The following is a 20,781-nucleotide window of genomic DNA, read 5'->3' as shown; positions in this document are numbered from 1 at the left end:
AATGTCTTTGGTTTACTTTTCATAATTCAGAGGTGGTTGTTGCATGAATTTCAAAGTTTTCCTTGACGTATTCTAAACATTGTGGAATCCTTTGTTTTTCACCATTTCATTTTTTTTCTGTGGTCTTTGCCTTGCTGGAAGGAACTTGACTTTTGGTGATCTCACTGTAGGTAAAACAAATGGTAGTCGCAACACTTGCTGGAATAGTTTAGAAAATATAACAGCAAAGTTTTGATATTTTGCAATGCAGAAAAATTTGCTATTATCTATAGTTGTTTCTATAGGGAAATGGTTCATGATGCTCTGTTAACGATTGCAGTAACTCATGCCTTTTGTTCTTGATAAGACAAGCATTTACCTTTTATGCATCCGCTTCCAGGAAATTCTTAGAAGTTATTTGGAACACTTTCTTGGAGCAAGAAGCTAATATATTAATCCATTTTCTGTTTTCAGACCTTTGAGGAAGCTGATACCAAGCATGATGGAAAGATTGACAAAGAAGAGTGGCGTAGCCTTGTTCCAAGACATCCTTCTCTTTTGAAGAATATGAAGCAGAAACATGAGCAGCAGGGAAATTGCAACAAGAACTTTGTCCTGTTGGTTCTTTGTCAAAGCATAGCATCTAAGTCAATTATGTTTTATGACACAAGATATGTAAGAGTAGACTGCATTTTCTCGGCGTGAAGTTTTTATCCCTTTGTTTACTGTATGCACTCCATATTCGCTATTTGCATGCAAAATGAACAATGTCAGCTTTTGTTTCAGTTAAATTGAAGTTCATGCTAAATAATTAATGTTTTACAGGGATTATTATGCTTGTGTTGTGTCCATTATCAGAATTGAAAATATAAACTTATGTCAAGAGGGGCGATAGTCAATGATACTATGGTTTCCAAGCCTCTTCACATTCCACAGTATCCAAATGTCATATTGAATTTTGGAATGGTAACAAAGTGTTCAAATGAAAGATCTAAAAACTTCAGTACTAGTGTCAATTGAAACATATATTCTATATAGAAGAATGTGCATTAATTTTGGGAAGCACGAAAAGCTCCATTGTCAATTTCTGTCAAATTTTCAGGTCTTTTGTCCACTTGAACACTTGCACGAAATATCATTGATGCATGGAACTGGACAACCACACCTATCATTGCAATCAACTCCAACTTCTTGTCCCATAGTGCAAGAGTTGTCATTCAACTCGAACTGATTTATTTTCGCTCCTTCGAAACCATGTAATTCTTGTGCCTATGGTTAGAATTATATCACCAAAAAATTGAACACATAAATAAATGGATGAATAAAAAAAGACAATAAAAAATCTTTTCTTAAAGAAGTAATTATTCATGATCACAACTGTAATAATTTACCTTGAGCAAGCCGGTCATGTTCGTGGAACTGAAAGTGCATAGCTGGCCATAATTTTGTTGATTAACATCCAAATTCACAAACTATCAACCACAAAAGTGAAAAATATTCATGAACTTTAGTACAAACCAAAACATAAAATTTTTATAAAATAATTTTATGCAAATAAGAAACTAAAAAATTACCGGTGTAGGATGATATGGTTGCACAAAGTTGCTTTGTTGAGATTGCAAAGATTCTATCACACTTATTGGCATAGAATAACATGGTTGGATAAAAGTTTCTTGTTGATACCGTAAAGATTCTACCATGCTCCCCTCATTTGTATTTGCCTAAAAATAAAAATAAATAAACACATTTATAAATAGTTTGACAGTAAATAATACTTAATTGTTAGTCTACATATAATGTCGAATCATTACCTCTTGTAATCCATGCTGTTGCATACTGCACCTCGTAGATACAATATTTATAGTATCTCCTATAGGCTAATGAAAAGAAAAAACAAAGATTGGATGCATAATATAAGAAAATATTGAATTACAAATATAGTAAACTTATAATGTAATAAAACCTCATTATGTGATGACGCTGGTAACTCCATAGTTATACTATTTTGCAAACTTTTTTTGGTTGATCTTCTTCTCTTAGTAGCCTTTTCTAGACTACTCTTCAATCTCTTGCCTGAAATAGTCTTCATCTTTTTTTTAATACCCTTGATATTGATACCACTTGCATTAGTAGTGTTATTTGTGGGGTTGGAAACTTTTGCTGCATTTGACATCTCATTGCTCGACCCCTCTTGATGTAACCTTGCATCAACGAAATCCAATATTTTCAAAAGGCCTTCTTTAGCAATTTTATAAGTTTCTTCTGCTTGAGCAGTGTTGCGCCCCACTTTCTGAAATGGTGTGGAAATAGTGTGTGAAATGCATGTGAACGTGTGCAAAAGTGAAAATAAAGGCCGTGGGATTGTGAAATGCGATGGTTTGGCCAAATAAAGTTCAAAAAGGGTTTTTTGGATGAAAAACGGAGTCGCAACTTAGTATAGAGTTAGGGTGTACCAAGTCACCAAAAAATGATTTTTGTTTTTGAACGAAAAAGTAAATAAACCCTTTTTAAGAACTTTTAGGTCTACGTAACCAAAGAAAGGGATCGGGGGTCACATTTGATAAGGGAGAAGGCAAAGGCAAAGCCTAAGGCACTCCCTTACCCTAGCAAGAGCTAGTTGCGTGACTTAGCCCCACTTTTCCTAATTCTTCTACCCAAGGTATGTATCGCATGTTGGATATGACTAATGGATGCGAAAAGGAAAGAAAAATGCAATCCTAAATCTAAGATGTCTCTTATGAGGCTTTTTGGTCCCAACCACATGAATTGTGGTGGCCAATAAGGAAATCTCTCATAGAAGTCGTGATTAATGCAAATGAGGACTCAAGTGTAAGTGTGCACGTGTGGGAAGATAAAGGTGTGTTTGTGTGTGCAAATGAATGAAAATATGATAGTAGATACGTATAAGTGCAATTGGGTGCCATAAATAAGTGATAGGAAGAAAGTGGTGAGAAAGTGTGAATTGAGAAAAATCTAAATAGTGAGAAAATGTGGCCAAAAGAGTGAGGAGGTGATGATAAAGATGAAAGTGTATGACCCTAAAGGAATGCATCAAGTCGGGCACGGGAGTGACTCCTAAATTCACGACTTTGATTTTCCCTTGGATTAGAAGGAAGAACTAGCGTGCTAAGGCTATTTCGTAGCCACACTCGCTCGTTTCCCTTATCGAAAGGGGACTCTCAAGCAAATATACCCTATAACTAGCATGAAGATGCAAAAACCTAAAATGAAGGGAAAAGGGTTGGAGGGGCATGCCAAATGATAGAAAACTAAGAAAAATGCATGAAATGTAGTGAAACATGCAAGTATGAACTAGCGAGGGAAATCCCTAAGGGTCTAGCGTTGGACTAGCCCATATCTATGAATTCCCACTAGCGTTGGACTAGTGAAAAACGGGACAATGAGCCACGACTAGCGTTGGACTAGTGTGGTGACGTACATTCATCCATCACATTCATCTACGACTATAGAAAGTAAGTAGACATGCCAAACACTCATAAACACATAGCACATAACACTTAGCATGCTCGACTAGATGCAAGAACCTAATAAAGCAAGTAACACATAACACATAGGCATGCAACCAATCTAATGAGCCTATTACATTCGCTAACTAAAACAAAAGGGGAAGGGGAAGAATGGACAAGAATGCTCGCCAAGCCCTATCTATTACAAGCCAAGAGGTGTACACATACCCTATTAAAAGAATAACTTAATGAAAGTAAGAGTAAATGAAGTAAATGAAAGGAATTAAAGAAAAACAAGGGAAGCAAGTAGACATGCAATTCTCACTTAGCACGTTGGATCACATAGGGGAGAAACACAAAAGATAAAAGAAGTTATACCTCCCTTGAGTCGATGCCCTAAATGGAGTGAAGTCGCTTATTTATCCTCCAAAATAGAAGAAATGGTCAAGGTACCAATTTATTTGGAAAAATTAAAGAAAATGTGCAAAACAAAGCTCACTTGATCATGAATCCCCTAAAATCATGACTTAAGTGCAATTGACAAAGCATGGTAGTTAATTGAAGCAAGCAAGCAATGAAATTGTAAAAATTAAAGCTGCCAAGGACCAAATTGAGGAAATTATTCAATTGATTGGGTCATAGTAACATTAGTTATAAGCCAAGGGGTCAAAATGAAATTATTGAAAGCTGTTTTTGCATGGAAAGCATGCAAAAGCCACGAATGCTTCTGCAACATTTGATACGCTTTTATTCTCAGCATTTCGAACCCAAAAACCACAATTTCAGTCCAAATTCTTTCAGCCAGGCAACAAAACTTTGACTAACAACAAGATTCACGACTTCAATATCCAGCACGGGCCAAAACACAGAAGGGAAGTCACGCAAACGCTGGAGAAGTTTGTGCAGAAATGGTTTAGCAATCATGACTCGTTTCCTTTCAGCAAGCATTTGATCATAGCCTAAGCATTCTTTTAGACCCCAAACACGCAAACCCGACACCAAATCATTCCATTCCCTGCCCTCCACACCAGATTTAGCATGCAGCTTAAGTATAAGAACTCGATGAACAGCTACGGAAAAGAAAACAGAACAGAAAATGCAATTTCTTTTGTTCTTTGCTGCGGAATTTTCTGCTGCTAAGGGCATCATGTCCATTACGCACCCATTACACCATGCTACTCCAAAATAAAAGAAAGGACCAATGCAACCCAGAAAAAACAAAAAGTTCTAAGAATTGAACAAACAGAAACAAACTTCAACAACCCAAGAGAAATAAAAAAAACTGTTCGCTAAGTAGCAATATGATCGAGAGGACTCTTGATTTCTTTAAGCTTTAATGTAATGTCTTAAAAGGGACTAAGTACAACTCCTAACTCACTCCAGTACAAAGCTTGGGACAACGGGGAGAGGGAAGATTAAATGCAGCAATGCGACACGAAATGCAGCAGGGAAAATCAAGACTTGCGGCACGCATAGATAACTCACAGCAGTAAAATACCCAACAAGGATGAACCTTTCAAGTATGTCAAAACTTCAATGCAACAGAGGAAAAGGAAACTATGACATGGTATTTCAAAATGGTTGGTAAATCAAAACTTCCACCTAAACAATATCAGCAATTAAAGAGAGAACAATCTGCCCGTGCGTGTTGCTGCCACAAAACCCAGCATTTCAAGTTTGTGGTGGCAGACTCTAAAACTGACTCTTAAGGGTCCTAACAGCTATAACAAATGACGTTCCAGACCATTGCTTGATCAAATCAAGGGACAAGCATAAAGGATGCACGGGGCAAAAGTAGTTGGCTTGCTTTTTGAGGAGACCCATAATGATATCATCGGAAACTGATTGAAAGTTTACAGCTTTATCATCAGAAAAACCAAGAGGACATTCATGACACAGATCCATCATCTCCCAAGATGCACAAAAGATAGTAACATGAAGGAAGAAACCTCACAACAAGTTTTAGCTACAATTCCATTTAACACCCAGATGAATGGCCTGATGCTTGATGAACGAGAGGGCAGAGAATGAAAGGTTACCTGCGCTCCCTTGAATTGCAGAAAGACGGCGTCGGGATGGAGGAACAATGAATCTCAGCGCAAAGCAGAACAAAGCTGGGAAAAGTTTCATCTTTTTGCTGCAACTGCCTTCCAGATTCTGCATCACCTCTCTTCTCGTTGAGTTGCCCGTTGCTATTTTCCCTTTTTTTTTGTTTTTCTTTGCTCAGCCTCACTCTCCCTTTCTATCCAAAACCCTCGGCTCTCCTGGTAAGCTCTCCTTGGTTCCTTCCTCTCCAGCCCTCTCTTTTCCAGTTCTCCACACGGAAACCTCCAGCCTTTCTTTTTCCTTTGATGTTTTTCTATCTCACCGATTCCCCCTCCTTTTTTCCGTTGCTTCCTTTACTGCCGTAGCTTCCTCCCTCAGCCGCCAACGTCCCCTTCCGTCCTTGCTTTCTCTCGCTCTCTCTCGCTTCTCCCTTTTTTCTCTTAGCCCAGCCGTCACTTTCTATCCTTTCCCCTTTGCGGCTGCTGTTTTTCTTCTTTTTTTTTTCTCCTCTAGATTTGCGGCCGTCACTCCCCCCTTCCTTTTCCCCTCTTGCATCTCTTTCTTTTTATACCGGAATCATAACCCTAAACCTTCAGTCCTTTCTTCTATATTTGCAACCCAAGGGCTGACCGAGCCTTTCTTTGCAAGCTGCGACAATACGCAGCTTGCAAGTCGCGTATATTTATATTATTTAATTTTTTTTAAATAGCCTAAAACCCGCAATCGGGTTTCCTTCTTTTTTTTCCCTTTTTTTCCTTTTTTTTTTCAAAATAAACAATAAACCTTCCTAATTTGAATCTAAAAATTTAAAGAATATTTTCATGGGCAATTCTCTCTTCTTCTTTTTTCACAAAATCTTAAAATTAACAGACAAATAAGCAAAAATGAATAAAATTAACAAATAAAACTAAATTAAAAGATTTGATGTCCAAAATGCTTGAAAAATGTCTAAGATAAAATTTGATAATTAAAACAAAAACGAGTAAAAATTTGGTGTCTACAAGCAGCTTTTGTGACCAATTGAGTATATAGTCTACACAAATCTCTGTAACGCTTCGTAAAAGCCACTTTCGGATCCAAATCATTATTGATATTGCAACAATTGTTGTCTTTAACATATCCAGCTTTTGCTTTATTGGTCCATCTCTTTATTATGTATTGACTAGGGATCTTCATGATATTTCTTATATTAAGAACTTTCAGAGAATGAGAGCATAAAATCCCAGAGAATTCAAACTTCTTGCAACTACATGAAGTCTGATCACCTATTGAATCAAATCTAACCATATGATAGTTTTTTCTGCCTTTAGGAGTGATCTTATATTCTGTCACTGTTCCAACCTCACTGTAGGTGATTATACCACAATCATAAGATTTACCCCACTCAATTTCAAACCATTTGAATACTTCAGGAGTATAAACACTTGCAGCTTGTTTCAAAACATCAACATCAAATGGTAGTACTGGAGTACTCATATATGCTCTAAAGTCAGCTTGAAGTTCTTTATATCTACGATCATCAACTAACCTCTCAAAATGATTGAAAAACTCATGAAATTTATTCTTGTAGGTTACATACCTTTTTATCACACTATTCATGCTTTCGCTCCTTTGAGTTGTTGTCATATCTGCACAAAATGTTTCTCTTCCATACACCAATGCCCATTTTTCTTTAATCTCAAACATACGTTTTAACCAATCATTGTCTTCAAGTCCATACTTCTTCAACATAGTATTCCATTCAGATATAAAGTCTTCTTCTTCATCAAAATCATATACACATTTACTGAAATCATTCGCAAATTGTTTAAAACTTTCGAACACATGACTGAGATGAATAGCTGCATTTTGAAATATATGCCATATGCAAAGACGGTGACGTGTTTCAGGCCATGTAGAAATTAGTCCTTTAGCCATTGCTGCGTCCTGATCCGTAAGTATAGTATTTGGTTTTTTTCCTGACATTGCTCTCACAAAAGTGTCAAACAACCACTCAAATGTTGAAGCAGTTTCATCATATAATAAAGCAGCCCCAAATATTGCAGTCTGTTTATGATTATTCACTCCAACAAATAATGCAAACGGACGGCCTTCAATATTCTTTCTATACGTCGTGTCAAAACAAACAACATCTCCAAAACTTGCATAATCTGCTCTCATTAATCCGTCAGTCCAAAAAATATTTGTAATCAAAGCATCCTGATCCACTTGAATTGCATAGAAGAAATCAGGATCCTCTAATTGCATTTTTTGCAAATATTCAAGTACGCCTCCTGTATCTCCAACTTCCATTTGTATTGTTCGTTTAGAACGTAAATAATTCCTGTAATCCTCAGGAATGAAACCTAAGTTCTCCCGTCCTCCTACTTGTAGTGCCATAAGTTCATCAGAAATTTTTGGTGCTATACCCACACGGTATACCATATCAATTTCAGCTGCATGAACAGAATTTATCTTTCTATGTGATCTGTGTAAATGACTTTTGTTGGGACTTGAAAGATAGTGATTATGCTCAATGATCAACTGACATATACGAAACTTACCAGTTTATCTACTGTTAACCTTCATCTTCGCCGAACAATTAAATCGTGTTTCAGGACGAGGGGCGCTTACATTGAGATCTCTTTTATCCTTTCCTCGTTTTCCTTCAGCACTACAACAAAATACCCTATCCATGAGCTTACCATTACTATCTTTGTGGAAGCTACTTCTTTTGATTCCAAAACCAACTTCCTTTGCATATGCTAAGTAAAAATTATAAGCATCTTCTTCACTCTCAAATTCCATGCCCATCTTCGGAATTAGTTCAAAAGGAATCAATGTATGAATTTTATTTATATCCTTTATCACATTTAAAACTGGTGGAGTGGAAACCTCATCATTGGTAATTTGATCTACCTTGTCAAAATCCAATCTGCGACAGGATGATACCTCAGTTTCCATAGAAGCCTTAGCATCCATATCCTGCAACCTTTCAAGAGTCATGACACAGGCAAGACTTGCTCTAACGCTTGACCCACTGGAAGCTCCTTCTTGTTTTTGCTTTTCCGGGCTTTTTCCTTTCAATAACCCTCGAATCCCGTGTCAACAAAAACCACCTAAAAATGAGAACTAAGGTCAAAAGCTCCAAATTTGACATACAACGAAACGTGAAATGCAAGAAGGCAATGTTTCAGGTCGCAATAGAACACACATTTGACGTACAACTATACAAACAAAATAATAGATTACTTTTGATTTAATCATCATGTTTTCAACATCAGTACATGCATGCTTGTACTCAAAAAAATTCAGATTTGGTGAAGAAAGAAACAAAAATCTAGTCTTTCCCTATTGTTAGGTGGAAGAAGCAGCAAGGTGAAGAAACCAATTAATAAAGATAACATTACTGCAAGGAAATGTACCTTCTCTCAAACGAGGACGTAAATCTGGTGCCCAGTTTTGCAGTGCCCGGCTGATGCCCAATTGAATAGCACCAACCTGACCTGTTCCGAGGAGTGAACAATAACAATTAGCTGGTAACATAAGAAAATTGCTAAAGTTGAATTGAATCATCAAATAACTTGTCCTAGGCAGGTAGAATGATTCGACACACAGCTTGCACGATTAAGGAACCACGGGTTTTAAATTTGGTGAAAAATTAATCCCATGGTAAGGACTAAAACCTCAAACACCGCCAAGGAATAGGGTCAAAAGAGGAACCAGGTCCAGATGTATTTTACTATTTTGAATCTCAACAAGTCTTCTTACTGAAACCTGACTGAATTAACCCTAAATTAATAAAAGAATTTCATGCAAGTTAATTGCAATACAATAAGGAAAAAATGTAAGCAAATTTTTTCCCTCAATAATTTATTAAAATAGTTGAATTTCCAATTCTATTTGTTCACTACTACTACTTGCAACTAGTCAGAAAAGCTATTGTTACTTCTTGTATCTTTTTTTTTTAATTTGGTACATTAGTAAAATTTATAACAATTCTTGAAATAATAAATAATTTTTTAATCCCACAAAGTAACTTATTTTCCAGGTATATTACAATTAGCGTGTAAGTAGTCAATTTGACCACTCAATTAATATTTAATCTTTCCAAACTCACAATTCAATGTAAATTTCACTTTAATGGAAATTGAAAACGAAGATATAAAATTGCATAACATAAGGTAGGGTGATATTGCTTATGAGTTGTTATGTAACTTACGAGTTGTTGTCTATTTCCTAACTTTCTTAATATTAAAAAAATTGAAATTCGAAATCAAGATCATGGAGCAAATAGTGATATTGATTTAATAAATCAAAGCTGAAAAAACTCTAGACTTAAACCGGATGCAAGGTTGGATAATTACCTAAATGATGTGAAACGTTTTGGTTTGTTCTTTGCTGGAGAAAGCTAGGGATGGTTGGGCTTTAATTTGAGTACTTCCTGAATCTTTGTAGTCAATTTGCTTCAATAGTCGGCGGCTGCAGTTTTAGCTTATTAGGCTACGGTTGATTGTTCTAAGCAATGAACGATAAGAAGGCTTGAACTTTGGAGGCAATTGTTTAGGGTTATCTTTTTCTTTTTCCCAAAGCAACCGATCTTGAGTGGTTGCTGTATGAAAGCACCGGTAATGGAATTAGACCGGTTGGTTACTTTGGTTCAAAGTTTTAGAGTTAACACAAAATTTGTGTTACACCAAACCAAGTTGAATTATTAAAAAATTAAAATGCAAATAATAATAGGCCAAGTGGCGCAATATTATAGGTGGCACTGGTTTGGCATTGGATTCATGTCACCGAGGATCCCAAGTGGAAGAATGGTGGCTGGGAAATGGAACTGCAAAAGCATAAGCTTGTCCGAAGTTTTGCATGGGATTTTTAAAAAATTGCACTTTGACCTCTAATTTTTTAAGTAATGATACTATGGCCAAATTAATTGAATAACTTAATCAATTTTGTCCCTTTAACATGCTATTTTTCTTTAATATGTCTTAACATGATTGTCGCGCCCCATTTTTTGATAAATAAATAAAATGGTTTTAAAAATGTATTTTTGTGATTGAAAAAAATGAATTGTGATTTAAAAGAAAAGTGGGCCTAAATGGGGGTTTGAGAATGCGACGATTTGACCCAAAATTGTAGTTTAAAAAGGGTTTTTGAAATAATAAAATTGGAGTCGCCACTTGGTAATGAGTTAAGGTGTACCAAGTCACCTAAAAAATGAGTTTTTTAAAGGAAAAATAGGAAAAAGTAGTAAGAAACCCCTTTTAAACGACTCCTAGTCCACGTAAACCAACGAAAAAGGTTCGGGAGTCACATTTGACGAAGGGGAAGGCAAGGATAAAAATCCAAGGCACCCCTACGACCTAACCAAGGCTAGTTGCGTGATTTAATCAAAGTTTTTCTTGTTTTAACCAAAGAATTTATTACATTTGGATGCACTACATGAATGCAAAAGAAAAGAAAAGAAAAAATGCAAACCTAAATTCTAAAATGTCTCTTGTAAGGTTTTTGGTCCCAACCACATGAATTGTGGCGGCCAATAAAGGAAAACCTTATAGAGGTCGATTAATGCAAATGATGGCTAAAGTACAAGTGTGCAAGTGTATAAAAAGGTGCACGTGTGAAATTGTATGAAAAATCCAAGTGTTTGTGTGCCAGTGTATGAAAAGGTGCATGTATGAAATTGTATGAAAAATCCAAGTATTTGTGTGCAAGTGTATGAAATATAGTGATAAGTGCATATAGGTGTAATTAAGTGCACTTTTGTGAAGTAGAAATCAAAATGAACAATAAGGAAAGGAAAAGTGATGAGGAAATGTGAATTGAAAAATGAATAAGTGATAAAATGAGAATGAATGAACCTAAAGGAATGCATCAGGTCGGGTATGGGAATGACTCCTAACTTTTTCGACTTCGATTTTCCCTTTGATTAGAAAGCAAAACTAGCGTGCTAAGGCTATCGAGTAGCCACACTCGCTCGTTTCCCTTATCAAAAGGGGACTCTTCAGGCAAATGTACCCTGACTAGCATGAGATGTAAGACCTAAAGTGAGGGGAAAGGGGAATCGAGGCGCATGCAAAAATGATAAAACTAAAAAGAATGCATGACATGTAATGAACATGCAAACATGTACTAACGAGGGGAAATCCCTAAGAGTCTAGCATTGGACTAGCCCATTCTATGAATTCCGACTAGCGTTGGACTAGTGGAAACGTACAATCATCCATTCCATTCATCTACACTACGGAAAGCTAGTAGACATGCCAAACACTCATAAACACGTAGCACGTAGCACTTAACATGCTTGACTAGATGCAAAACCTAATAAAGCAAGTAACACGTAACACATAGGCATGCAACCAAGCTAATGAACTTATTACATTCACTAACTAAAACAAAAGGGGAAGGGGAAAATGGACCAAATTGCTCGCCAAAGCCCTATCTATTACAAGCCAAGAGGTGTACACATACCCCATTAAAAGAAAAACTTAATGAAAATGAAAGTAAACGACATAAATGAAAGGAATTAAGGAAAAGCTAGGAAAGCAAAGTAGGCATGCAATTCACTTAACACGTTGGGTCACATAGGAGAGAAACAAAAGGGATAAAAGAAATTATACCGCCCCTTTGAATGGTGTCCAAATGAAAGAAAAAAATGGCTTCAAAACAATAAAAAAGTCAAGGTACCTCAAATAGTAAAGTATAACAAAGTCACTAAATCTCTCCTAATTGCAATTTAAATGAAATCAAATAATGCATAAGTTTCAAGAAAAGGACCCACCAAGGACCCAATTACCAACTAAAGACCCAATTGCAAACCTTAGTCAGCCATTCGAATTTAAACAAAACATTTAAGCACTCCAAAGGTCCCAAGAGCCAAGAAAAGGTTAAACAACCAATTTATTTAGGGAAATTAAGGAAAATAGGCAAACACGATCTCATTTAGTCATAAAACCCCTAAAGTCATGACTTAAGTGCAATTGACAAAGCATGGTAGTTATTTGAAACAAAACAAGCCATGAAGTTGTAGAGTTAAAACTTCCAAGGACCAGATTGAGGAAATTATTCAATTGGTGGGGTCATAGCGGCATTAGTTAGAAGCCAAGGGGTCAAATTGATTAAGTATTCCAATTACTTGGGCCATAGTGCATTGTTGCAAAAGTCACAGGGACCCAATTGATTACTTTTCTCAATTTTCCGGGTCATAATAGCACAAGATGAAACTTGAGGGGTTAAAGTGTAATTTTCAGAAGTTATTTTCATGCAAAAACCATGCAAATCACGTAAAAACTTGAGTTTCTGCAACAAACTTGATGCATTTTCACAATTCCCAGCCAAGCAATGAAACACCTAAACTAACGCAATCCGGACAAACAAGAAAACTTATAAGGGGATCAAACATTCTTCCCCCTCCTCGGAACACAAAAATCCAGAAAAACAAGAACATTCAAATGCTAAAAAAAAACAGTAACTTTGGTTTATTCTTTCTAATTCATGCTGCAAAACTGAAAACTAGCAAGATAGATGACTAAGCCAGCATTGTGGGGCTGCTGCGGCAAAAGAAAAGCTTTTCCTAATGGTATGAAGTTGCATCAATCCTTTGTTATTCACTCAAACATGTTTGTGTAAGGCAGCCCAAGCAACGTCTATCAATGCAACAAACTGAAGACAACTGCAAAAACTTCAATTCATGTTGTTAACCTCACCCAACCACAGTCATCTATCCTTAAAAGAAACTAATCACAGCAGCTAGGGGTAAAATGCAGCAAAATGAATCTATGGCTGCAACAAATGGGCCTGCCATATTGCAGCCTGCTATGACACCGCATATTGTTGCCTTAAATTGCAGCAAGCATAGACACGGATTGCAGACAAAGCAAAATTCAAAAGAGTTCAAACCACTCCAGAAAATTCAGCAACCAAAGAAAGGGAGAGCTGCAACGACAAATCATGAGTCCAGGCTTATTGCAGCAGATCTTTATGGGCAAACTTAGGCGCAATGCAAACATGAAAGCAGGCAACAAGAATATCAAAGATTCCTCCTATTTTTTAACATAAAACTTTTATATTTAAGCACCAGAAATTCGGACAACAGAGAAAAGACACAGTTCTGCAATTTTCCAGCTACGGTCCTCTACATTTTTCATCAAATGGGTCTTTCATCCAAGCACAGTCAACATCCCAATCCAACATCACACAGTAATCTTAAGCAGGAAAGGACAAAGTTCCACATCCAAAACATACAAACAACAAGAGGAAGAGAATCAGCCACTAACGAAGCATTAGCGCAAACAAACCCGAATCTTTTTCCATTTCCTGAAATTTTTATGCATCAAATTCGGATGACATGAGTTTCCTTAGCTGGGTTTTGTCAAGATTCAAGTTCAAAGCATACAAAATCTAAACAACCCAACCCATGAAATCAGTATATACTAGTGTAAAGAGCAGCAAATGAATTCACTATAAACCAAACATTCAACAAACAGCCCACGAAAGAAAATGCAGTAGCAATGATTTCAATATTCTGATCCAAATCTCACATTATTTGGCTAGAAAGGACTGAGAACATCACCTTACTCACGGACGAAGCGTGAGATAACCCAGGAAAATAACTCAAATGGAGCGGCTAGACTACTGAAGTTGCGTCAATGGCTTTGGGGCTGCGGTGATGGCAGTGGTGATGGAGTCTCGACTTCAATGGCTGCTGCAGCTTTCTTCCACAGCAATTTCCCTTCCCTTGTTGCTTTCTTTCTTAACCCTTCTCTTAGCCGTCTTTTACTCAGCTGTTATCACCAAAAGCTTCCCCCCAAAGATCGAAGCTTTCTTCAAATTTTCTCTCAAAACCTAACCTTCACTCCAGAGTTTTAGTCTCGCCACCCTTTGCCCAGATTTTTCCTTTCTCTCCGAGAATTTTCCAAGTCTCCCTCTTGCCCTTGGCTTTTCTCTCTTATGGCTCTTGTTTCCAGTTCCTCTCCTCTATCAAGCTCTCCTCTATCTAGTCAACCTCCTCCAGATTCTTCCTAGCCGTCCGCTGCTTCCTGATTTCTCTCCTTTGTTTTTGCCCAAGTTGCGGCTGTCAAAAACCTCTCCGTCACTCTGCCCCCTCTCTCTCTTTCAGTCTTTCTTTTGCTCTTTCCCTTACTTAGTCTCTTTTTGCTCACCAGATTTCTCCCTTCCAAAAACTCTCAGCCCGTAACCTCTCTCATTGGTTTTTTCTAGCCGTCCTTCTCCTAAAACCTCCCCTTTTTCTTTTTCCGTTTACTCTCTCCTTCTCCCCTTTCTTGTTCTCTCGTTTCAGCCGTCAAGAAAAAACCTCCTTTATGTTCTGGTTTCTCATCCCTTTTATATGTCACTCCCAACCCCTAAACCCTCACCTCAAAGGTGAGGATAAGGGATTGGTTTCACCAAGATTTTCCAGCCCTCCGATGAGCCAATACGCGACGGTCCTTTGCAAGCTGCGTTTCCGCAGCTTGCATGTAAAAATCTTTTTCTTTTTCTTTTTTTTTTTAATGAAACAAACGAAAACAAAAAAATAAATTAAGTAGAAATGACAAAAAATAGATAAATAAAACCAAATAAACAAAATTGCTATTTTTCTTTTTATGATTTTTCAAAGTAACTTAACAAAATAAATAAAATACCAAAAGATTGAATTTAAAAGGAAATAAACATATTTTGTGGACCATTTTCTTTTTCTTTTCTCTTTCATTTTTCCTTTTTCTCTCTTTTTTTCATTTTTCCATTTTTCCTTTTTCTCTCTTTTTTTTCTTTCCAAGAAATTCTATGCTAAACTTAAAAATAAAAAAAATAAAACTAAAAACTAAAAACCGAATAAACTAACACGACTAAAAAAAACTAAAAATAAACAGTAAATGAAATTACACCAAAAATTTGGTGTCTACAATGATTTTTGGATAGATTTTTAGTGAGTTTTAGGACGAATTTGAAGGTTTAATAACCTTTTCTAGATTTATAGTTTTTATCTGGATTTTTAGTAAAACAATTAAATCTTTGGGTAATATTTTTGTTTTAGGGTTTAATGAGAGGATTTTGATTTATTTTGTGAACTTTAGCATTTAGTTTTGGTAGGCTTCGTCTTAAATCCTTAAACTTTATTTTATTTTAATTGCGACCCTTAATATTTGTAATAATAATGATTGGAACCCTCAAATTTCTTTAATTCTTGCAATTGGGTCCTTGTTTGTTTTAATTTATTAAATATGGGTTATTTATTTTTATTGCATGATTTGATTGATTCAATTTCGTGTTTATTTCCATCTTTATGATTATTTGTTAATTAAAGTGATGTCTTGACCTTTTTCTTTGTTTTGGAAGGTAAATAAGGAAAAATTTTAATTCATTAGGTCACCAATTCAAGGGAGGTACACTCTACTCCTTTATTTTGATTTTGCTTAATCCTATGTGCTCCTATGTGATTTTATGTGTGTAATTGCATGATTTTTGAATGTTTTATTTTATTTTTATTTATTTGTTTAGTCACTTTAATTGTTTCGATTTTGTATATTTATTTTAATTTAATTTGTAATTATTTGGAAGGCAATTAAATGCCAAAATTGTAATAGTTAGGCTATTATTTTATTTCATTCTTTGCCCCCTTTAAATTGTAATTAGGGCTCCTAAATGTAATAGTTAGGGTTTTATTTGCTTTATTCGCCTTGTGTGTTTTGCATGCTATGTGTTTACCGCTTTCTTAGGGCCTTGCATCTAGATATCATGCTTATGTGTTATGTATTTATGCGATCTTATATGTTTACTTGCTTTATTATGTTTTATATGACTAATTTAGTTATAATCAATGCGTGACGTCACCACACTAGTCTAACGCTAGTTGTGGCCCCTTTCCCGATTCCACACTAGTCCAATGCTAGTTATGGTTTTTTTTTTTCCGATTTCTTACTAGTCCAATGCTAGTGAGAAAATAGAGACATGGGCTAGTCCAACGCTAGATCCTTAGGAACTGTTCGCATGTTAGACCATGTCTGTGTGAGCATATTTTTCATTAGGGTTTTTTTATCATTTTCGCATGACATTTCCCTTGTATACACATCCCTTATCCCATATTCCTTCTATATATATATATATATATATATATATCCCTTATCTCATATTTCCCTCTATATAACCCTATGTGTGAGACATGACATTAGACTTGCATTTCATATAAGAAAAATTAGAGATAGGTTAGTACATTTGCTTGATTAGATAGGAGAAATACCCCTTGAATATGGGATATGGACGAGTGTGGCTTTTATAGCCTTAGCACACTCGTATTCCCTCTATAAAAAGGGGAAAATTTAGTCACGAATCTTAGTTCCCCGCACCCGTCATGATGCATTCCTTTAGGTCATATATTTATGTATATTATTATTTTCTTTTCTTTTTCTTAGAATCTCATATTTTTGCATATTTGTGACCTCTTCAAAGAGTCACTTTTGGACATCGCAATTAATGCGATTAATGCCAATCAAGCTTTGAAGAGACATATTGACCCTTTTGATAACCATTAGGTATAGGTTGGCATTCATATAGTGACATCCAAATGTGATAAATTTTTAGGTTAAATTAAGAAAATTTTTGACTAAATCATGCAACTAGCCTTGGCTAGGTTGAAAGGGTGCTTTGGATTTTATCCTTGCCTTCTCTTTTTTCAACCGTGACTCCCGATCCTTTTTCTCTGATTTTCAAAGACTTGGAGTCGTTTAAAAGGGGTTTTTTCTACTTTTTCTTTAAAAATTCATTTTAGGTGACTTGGTACACCTGAACTCCATACCAAGTGGCGACTCCTATTTTTTTATTATTAAAAACCCTTTTTACACTATATTTTGGGCCAAAAATCGTCGCACCTTCAAACCTCATATTTAGGCCCATTTCTTTATTTATTTTCTCTAGTTATCAAAACTCATTTTCACTCTAAAATTGATCAAAATTCATTTCCTTATTCACTTTCTAATTAAAAATGCCTTTTCACTCAAAATAAATAAAAAATTCTTTTTTTATAAACACGTTTATTTTTCATTTTAAAAAATGGAGCGCGACAGTTTGGCAACTCCACTGGGGACTTAAAGAGTCCGAGCATTTGATTTAGTTAATCCTTTTCTTCTTTTAACCTTTTTATATATCACATTTGGAGGTTTAGGGTTGAATTTTTCCTTTTTAGGGTTTATTGCATCTAACACAGAATCGTCTCAAATATCCACGCATGTGATCGTTTATGTGTTTACTTTTCATTTGTGTTTGTATATCGCGCTTGCATTTTGGGTGTAGGGAAATAGTCACCCTACAACCTTTACTCGCTTTTAAATGGTATTCAATCCCTCCCTTCAATAGGGACACTCATACGTGCATATGTTTTACTTTTATAAACCCTCATTTCTTTTTACTTTTAGTGGTTGTTACACCACTCCACCCGTTAGGATTAGGATCGATCCACTTGAACATGTGGCCGTGGCACGACGTGTGCATAGCAATGCCCGAGGGATCACTCGAACCACCGTCTCTTAGGCCTTGGGATTGATGACCCTCCGCCTTTGGTCTGAAGGTTTGGGAGCCTGAAAACTTTATCGAGTTTAGATGCATTAGTGAGCCCAACCTCATGCATCCATATTAGAAATCGCTTAGGGTAGAGTCGATCGTACCCAACTAGGAACACTAGGCATGAAGGGAGAGATTCCACCCCTCTTTCCTTATTTTTCTTCTTTTCACTTTTTGTATCATCTAAATTACTCCAATTTGTAATGTTTTTTTTTATTATTATTATTATTTTTTATTTATTATTTTTTTTTAAAGAGGACAAGCGCCCCAAATTTTATTGAAAGCAAAAGATCGAAATGGGGAACCACCCTTCCCAATTACAGCCTCCAAGAATTACACTACTCTAACCACCTTCATTTATCCAATGCAAACCCGGCACCCCACGTGAGTCAAGGAGAATAGCAGCCCTAACCATCGCCGGCAGCTGGAGGTCATGCTCATAAACCTGAGCGCCAGTTGCCCCAACCGCTGCTAACCTGTCTGCAGGTACGTTGGCCTCACGGAAAACATGTGAAATGGAAGCAGAGAAGTCCTTCAGGAGACCTCTAACTTTCCTCAAACTGTTACACAAAGGCCACTTAGCAATCGCCCCAGAAACAACCAACTGCACCAAAGCCTTGGAGTCCACCTCTACCAACGAAGGACGCAGCCCCTTTTGTAAACACAACTGCAGACCAAACAGTAATGCCATACACTCCGCCCCTAACACATCCTGTTCCCCGAACTCCTTGTAGAAAGCAAAAATCAATTTCCCCTGACAATCACGCAGCAGACCACCACCCGTGGCCCTACCTTGAAACACACTGGCGTCCAAGTTAAATTTCAGCACACCAAGTGGCGGTTTGACCCAGGCAATCGCACACGGGGCCCTTCTCCTAGAAGGAGACTTGATCCATTGTACCAACTCACAATCCACATCCCCCGTGAAATGCGACCGACGAAGCTTATTTGCCCTCCCAAGCTGCTCCCAAAAATAATCCACATCTTGGATTATCTTGTCAACCACCCACCGCACTCCCTGAAAGCGCTCCTGGTTCCTAGCTACCCAAAGAAACCAGCACACCACTATTGGCATAAAAACCCGAATATGGTTTTTCGCCGATGAAGCTGAAGTGAAGTACCAAGAGATAAAAACCGACGCCATACTCGAGCAATTACGCAACTGAAAACCAAACAGGGTAGAGATTCTCCTCCAAACTTGACTCCAGTGTGTAATGTGTTATTTGTTGAACTAACATTTCCTTGTTTTCTTGTCTTTTGCATTCACAAATGCTAGAAAATAAGAGATCTGGCATGATCTTCTTTTAGAATCTACCCTTTTAGATAGGTCATTGCACGTTTAAAATTTCGATGTATTGCATTTGTAGATTAATAATTGCACATCATTTTAGACCCACCCTGGTATACAAAAGATCCCTTTAGGTCATGTTTTCATTTCAAATTGCACATTTAATTGCTTTGATAAATTTGCATCATGCATAAATCTTAGAGGGAATGCCATTTAGGGAATCTCGTGTTAGGAATAAACCACCTTGTGTCTGGGATATGTAATCCGATGAGACTTGCACATCTATATTTCTTGTACCGTCCAAAGGGGGAGTGCACGAGATAAGATAGGATCCGATCCCTTCCACGAGGATGACATTGAGAAGGATAGAATATTTTTTGCACATTTAGAATATAAGTCTCTAATAATCATTTTTTGGCCATTTTATCAAAAACTAGTAAAAATCCCTTTGCGTAAAGGACATTAAGTTGAAGAAATTCACAAATAATTCCTCATTGTTGAGACGATAAATATATTGAGGCCAAATCTTGATTTTAGAAGGCTCATAGATTAATGTATCGCAATGAATTTTTTGAAACTACCAATGGGTAGACAATTCAATTGATTTTTTAATAAACCATCAATTCCATTCAATCCATTGGACCATTTTATTCATCAATTTCATCCAATCCCTTTTTTCAATCCATCATTTTTGGACAAATTACTCATTTTTTGAATAAATCATTAACTCCATTTCATCTATTTGATCAATTCATTCACTTTTAGAACAATTTAGTCATTTTCGGATAAATCATTAACTCAATCCATTCATTCATTTTTAGGACAATCTAGTCATGTTGAATAAATCATCAATTTCATTCATTTGATCAATTTACCCTTTTTTAGGGTGATCCAGTCAATTTTGAATAAATTATCAAATTTCATTCAATTCATTTGACCAGTTTACCCTTTTTTAGGATGATCTAGTCATTTTTGAATAAATCGTCAAATTCATTCAATCTATTGGACCAAGTGTATCCATTTTTAGGGCTATCCAGCAAAGTTCATCATGTTCATCCGATACATTTGACAACTTAGGGTTTCGATGTCAAATTTAGAAATTGAATGGCTTGTTGATTTTGAGAAAACCATCCATTGTATCCAACCATTTGATTGATTGGGGCTTCGATCCATGCTTTATTGAGAAAATTTGTCAACAAATTTCAATCTCTCCGATAGAAAGTTCTTCAAGGTCAAATCGGTGTGTTTTTACAAATTCTTGTATCAATCAAAACAATCAATCCATTCGAACTTTACCCTTGTTCTATCAGGTTAGAAATCTCCCGTCGGTCAATTGGTCAAAATTTTTAAATTACCTTTCAATCGAATGGCAATAAGTTGATCGGATCCATCGGGTATTGTATAATGCCTATTCTGAAGGATTGCATTTTCATGCTAGGCCAACCCTTGGCATAAAAAGGATCCCCC

At 36.3% G+C, this 20,781-nt stretch overlaps 1 protein-coding gene and 1 pseudogene across 1 annotated transcript; both read right to left on the bottom strand.

Moving 5' to 3' along the window:
* Window positions 1–902: 902 nt before the first annotated feature.
* Window positions 903–14,766, bottom strand: LOC113735296 (protein FAR1-RELATED SEQUENCE 5-like; annotated as a pseudogene).
* Window positions 14,767–18,369: 3,603 nt separating this feature from the next.
* On the bottom strand, window positions 18,370–19,170 carry LOC113735820 (uncharacterized). The gene has a single exon (XM_027262802.2). It carries the CDS (start codon window positions 19,168–19,170, stop codon window positions 18,370–18,372), a length of 801 nt encoding a protein of 266 aa, XP_027118603.2.
* Between the last annotated feature and the right edge of the window lie 1,611 nt (window positions 19,171–20,781).

Source organism: Coffea arabica, chromosome 3c (genome assembly GCF_036785885.1).
Source record: "Coffea arabica cultivar ET-39 chromosome 3c, Coffea Arabica ET-39 HiFi, whole genome shotgun sequence".
NCBI classification, from domain to species: domain Eukaryota; kingdom Viridiplantae; phylum Streptophyta; class Magnoliopsida; order Gentianales; family Rubiaceae; genus Coffea; species Coffea arabica.
Note: the sequence above shows the minus strand (reverse complement) of the source record. Positions and strands in the feature narration are given on the sequence as shown.

Excerpts from the sequence above, each read along its gene's own strand:
- LOC113735820 (XM_027262802.2), bottom strand. The coding sequence starts at position 19,170 with ATGGCGTCGGTTTTTATCTCTTGGTACTTCACTTCAGCTTCATCGGCG.